Source organism: Zerene cesonia, chromosome 28, assembly GCF_012273895.1.
Source record: "Zerene cesonia ecotype Mississippi chromosome 28, Zerene_cesonia_1.1, whole genome shotgun sequence".
NCBI classification, from domain to species: domain Eukaryota; kingdom Metazoa; phylum Arthropoda; class Insecta; order Lepidoptera; family Pieridae; genus Zerene; species Zerene cesonia.
The window spans coordinates 2184162-2189288 of NC_052129.1; the positions used below are offsets into that span (position 1 = coordinate 2184162).

The following is a 5127-nucleotide window of genomic DNA, read 5'->3' on the forward strand; positions in this document are numbered from 1 at the left end:
TAATGAAATAAATTTTGTAGGTTTCAGCGTTTACCCGCCGCCGAGCACGCCGCCGGAGCCCGCGCCGCCCGACCACAGGATGCACGCGGATCTGTCGCGTGAGTGTGCGAATATATACCTTATTGCCTAGCAATATGTACTAGTTTGCAATGTACATTCATTTACAGTTAATGCGTATATAATTCAATGTTGTACAAATAGCGAATCAAACAGTTTTGTGTCCTAAAACTACGGTCGGTTAAGTGTTTTTTTTTTATTTGCAATGCTCGTGAGATTCATTCATCAAAAAAAAAATTACAAAAGTGTTTCTGAATTCAAGGTAGAAATAAATTGAATTATTTATTTGTGGGTAGATATAAAAATTATTTTCTACATATTCTAAAAATTGCAGTTTTCAACTTAAATTTGTGGTTTATATTTAGACAAAAAGAAATATTTGTATCAATCACATTAAAAAAAAACAAATTGTTATAACGCAGCGGACCTCAACTGTTCGGAGGACTCCCTCAGCACGCACGAGTCAGGTGATTGCATGGTTGCAATTGTATACCGTATTTTTATAGCGGGAAGGTTCATTTTTCTGTAGATGGTTGTTTCGTCCGTTTTGTTCTCATGATTTGTGCATGATTACGAAGTAGAATAGATTAGATAAAATTTTAATAATTTTACGACCGAATTTTATGGTTTTTGACTCTTATTTATTCGTATTCGTATTTTAAAGCATGCCTCTAAGAATTGACTTATTTATGTAAACTTTGATTCAATTATAATATAATTATTTTATATTAAGTTTAAGTCACAATTATTTATTTTGTAGTCGTATCAAGTCTGTTGAATCGGCGCTTTCGTTTACATACACACAATGCGTTTATTTTTGCACATGAAAGTAATCCTGCGTTTCCACCACAGCATTACATCATCGCATATTATAATTTATCCCTTATTTTGATTCAAGATACACACGGTGTGCGGTAAGTAGTGCCTACGAGATATGTATTGGCAACGGTTGTAGAGGTGGTGTTCAATGTATTAAAAACGTACGATTATTATTATTTTGAGCTGTATTTTTACACATCTGATAGCTCCGTCTATGACTCCTTGTTTGTCATAATACTTACCGAACACCCTTTATAATCACTTCAAGTATATAAGTGTTTTTAGTTAGAGGCGTATACCAATTCGTTTGTACTTGAACTATCATAATAATATTTAGAATATTTTTAAGAATAGAAAAAAAATTTGATCACGAGGCGGGATACGAACCCGCGTCTTTTTGCCAAACCGGAGCAATGGCTAGCCTCTCGGACACCCGTGTTCCCGCCTCAGGAATCGAATTTCTTCTACTCTTTCAGTTTTACGTGTCTAACGGACACCCTATTTCATAATATTACCTCATTAAAAGTAAGTTTTTAACGTTAGTGTATGTAATAATTCCAGATGGCGGCGGTCTCTGGCAGCCGGCTGGCTACGGGCCGCGCGCCTTCACGACGGGCCGCGCGCGCCCGCACCCGCCGCCGCATCGCCCGAGACACTCGCAGACTTTGAAGGTATTCTAACTTATATTATAATTCCCTCTCTTAACATTGTGTTGTTTTCTTATCTGTTCGCGGGATTTGTACAGGTTTTTTTGGCACCTATTTCAGGCCCCAGTCTCTCTCAGTACTAGATATTAAGCTATCCATGTACTTAAATGTTATATACCCAAGAAATTATGTAATTTTTGCAGCAACCGGGCAAACTGGACATGAACAACTATACTATGGTAAGCGATGCACTGCAACACATCACCATCGGACCAGCTCATTCCAGAGATAGGAAGGTATATTAATTTTATATAAGATATATATTTTATTGTAAATAATAACAGTATGGTGTAGAGAAAATTCATTGGCAACTAAAATTCTGGGTGTTTTTGTCATTGCTAGTGATGGGGTTATCTCATGTTTCTGTTCACTCGTAAAGTCATTATTATTCATTCATTCGTTAATACTAGTATTTCATTGATTCACAAAAACATGGCAGATGCAATAAGACTGGGAATGAGCAAAGAAATGTAAAATTTTACACAGGTAGTCTTATTTCCGAATTATTAATTAGGGTCTTAATTTACTCGCGATGTATTCACATGTAATTTTGGTAATTTTATAAAGAGATAACGTCATGAGAAATTTTGAAAGAATAGAAAAAATTTGAACACGAGGCAGGATTCGAACCTGCGTTTCTTGCCTAACGCTACGGTTAGGTTAGGAATCCTTACTTATTTCAATGCTATAAAACTAAAAATTAAATTTAGAGATAACGTGATGTTTTATATTTTAATTACATATGTTTTATTTAGAGTGTTATATACATAGATAGAAATCAATTTAGTAACAAACAACAAGAATTTAGCATATTTTGAAATGTTGCAATCCAATCCAAATAATTGGATAAAATAAAGAATTGTAATTTAATCAATATATTAACCTTTCAAAAGACGTATATAATACAATAGACAATGTTAAACACTTTCACACAAGCTTTTTTTATTTTTTTTTTTATGAAAAAGAGAAATCGAAACATGAAATAAATAAAAAATAGATACTGTATACAAAAACAAATTGCCCCAGTCGTACGGGCCTTCCGGTGGCCACCACCACCCGTCGGGCGTCAGCTCCGAGACGGAACTCGACGCGCAGTACGCACAGGTGCTTATATATATACATATATACTGCCGCATGTCTGTATGTTGCATTGCGGTACATTATATGGGCATGTTTTTTTTGCTTTTTTTTTTTTGGTATAATCGCCCTCCCGTGTCGCTTTGAGGGTATTGCGAGAGGATTATTTATGCCTATAAAAGCATGCAGACACATTGTTTATATATACATCATATTTATTTTATTCTGTCAAATTATGCTTAAAGCAACCAAGAACTGGTAGTTTAATAGTGTTTTTTTTATATAATCAATAAAATTTTTGATAATCACGTATTGTTATCTCATGGCTCTTGCAGTCCCCTTAAACGATTGTAATTATAAATCATTTCAATTTCATTAAAATATATCTATGTATATTTTAAAAGATCATTCAATTAACTTTCAAAATAACACCCATATGTGCTTACTAAGTACATTTTTGCGCCGTATTATTCTATTGCTTAAAAATTCATTTATTTTTTGCTTTTTATACGTACATAACCGTTTTAGTTACGTTTATTTCTTGTAAAAAATAGTATGTGTAATATGCATAAAAGTATTATGTGTGACGTAAGTATTTGTATGTTAAATAGAATCTATATTATATCTTTAGTAGTTCAAAATAATTTCCTCAAAATCGGTCTAGCCAAGTACATAAAATTAAATTGTGCAATTGTATTTTAACATACGTCCGTTTGTTTACGCATATTAACAAAACGACTGAATCGAAAATGGTTTAGTGAAATCTTATAGCAAAGGAATGGTTCAGTAAAAAAAATACGTAAAATGTGTAATGTAAAAATAAATGTGTTTGAGGTAGTACTGTCGACCACGTAAAGGGAGTAAAAATCTTTGTTTGTATGCTATTTCCTCTTTTTATATATACTCCTATTATACATATATATGTTGCCTATGTAATGTTCGCTTATATTCCACGATGAAACATTTCTATCCCTTTCTTTGATATTATTTGTAATGTTTTAAATAGATTGATAGATTGTAATGAGTTCAACAATACTCGTGTCGAATGTATAAACGTATGTAATTAATCATACTAAGATTTCAATATTTTCTCTTTCTGCTTCCATTTTTACCTTCTTGCTTAACCTGACCTGATTGACATATATTCTATGGTAACCCAGCTGTTATTTGACCTTAAACAAACCTTAGAAGGTTGTCTCATTCGTCTTTGCTTGGTTTGAATTGAGTTTATCAATTATGTCACAGATAAAGGAGACAAACGAATTCATGGAGGCGCCATCTATGACCAGACTGAGGAGGCACAGGAGACACGAAAAGACACCCATGCATCAGCCATGTGAGTTGACATGCATTATTATTACTATTCCCTTAAGATGTTGACTATGTTAAGCAAACTATTGTGCACTGTTTTTTTAGTAATTTAGAAAATTAATTAACACAAAAACACATAACCCTAAAAGGCAAGGTATTTTTAAATTTTGTGTCAATTAATATTTCAAATAACTTTATTTTCTGAATGTAGTTACATATATGATTAGGTACAAGTTATCTCAAACATTATATTCGTTACTTGCCTCGTAACAGAGTTTTCGAAATCGCATCTAAAAATGCTTAAAAAAGGAAAGATTGCTAATAATGCATAACTCAGATACTTCGAAAATTCACGGACATTTAACGAGACGGCTTAAAATCATCTTATCCATCCGGAAGTGATAAAAATTAATGTGCCTCTGTCAATTTCGTGTGTCGGTCCGCAGCGTTCTCGGAAACGGACAGCTCCGGCTCGAGCGAGGCGTCGGGCGGCGTGGCCCGCGTGCACGCGCGCCGCCGCCACAACGCGCACCACGCGCCCCGCCATTATAAGAAACGGTATTTATTATTATTTTTATTTAATGCTTTATTTCATCTTTTAATGTGGGTGTATGACTAGAACTCTGCTCGCGTCTTCGCCTGTGTGGTCCCGTGGGAATGAGATGTTTCAGTGTGGTAAATAGTAACATTAGTTAACTCTTAGTCAAGGGAAATTCCCATGGGAAGAGAAGATGTGGTATATATGCAGTAGCCTTAGCTCGTATCTCACTCAAGACAGAAAAATCTATGATATATAAAGTCGTTCCGCTGAAAAGTTTTTCGGTTCACTAAACTGTGTGAGAGAAGAGCAGCATCGGCGCACTATCACGTGTATATCGTGTCGTTGAAAGTTAGTGTACGCAACGTATAGGATGTTAGGTATATAGATAGACTTTAAGAAACTTAAAGACTGAAACACTTTGGACTTTACTATCTATTCGTTAATAGTTATCTTGCATTGTACTTATATTTATTACTGTTCAATTACAGATCGTTAGGTAACCTAGTAGCTGTACAAAGTCCCCGGGTCCCAAAGTTGGGAATGTTCGTGGGCCCGCCTGAACTGCCCACTGGCTATAGGGCCAGGACGCAAGAGGATAAAGGTACCAATGAAATT

General features: G+C 34.8%; 1 protein-coding gene across 1 annotated transcript in view; it reads left to right on the plus strand.

Annotated features, from left to right (window-relative positions):
• LOC119837613 (rho GTPase-activating protein 190) overlaps positions 1-5118 on the plus strand; it is a gene marked incomplete at its 3' end in the record, with an annotated part of 28045 nt that extends 22927 nt beyond the window's left edge. Inside the window, exons 25-32 of the mRNA XM_038363286.1 lie at positions 21-98; positions 480-524; positions 1438-1547; positions 1727-1819; positions 2610-2687; positions 3906-3996; positions 4418-4529; positions 5001-5118. Of these exons, the coding sequence (XP_038219214.1) occupies positions 21-98; positions 480-524; positions 1438-1547; positions 1727-1819; positions 2610-2687; positions 3906-3996; positions 4418-4529; positions 5001-5118 (725 nt within the window). The remainder of the gene's footprint in view (positions 1-20; positions 99-479; positions 525-1437; positions 1548-1726; positions 1820-2609; positions 2688-3905; positions 3997-4417; positions 4530-5000) is intronic.
• Between the last annotated feature and the right edge of the window lie 9 nt (positions 5119-5127).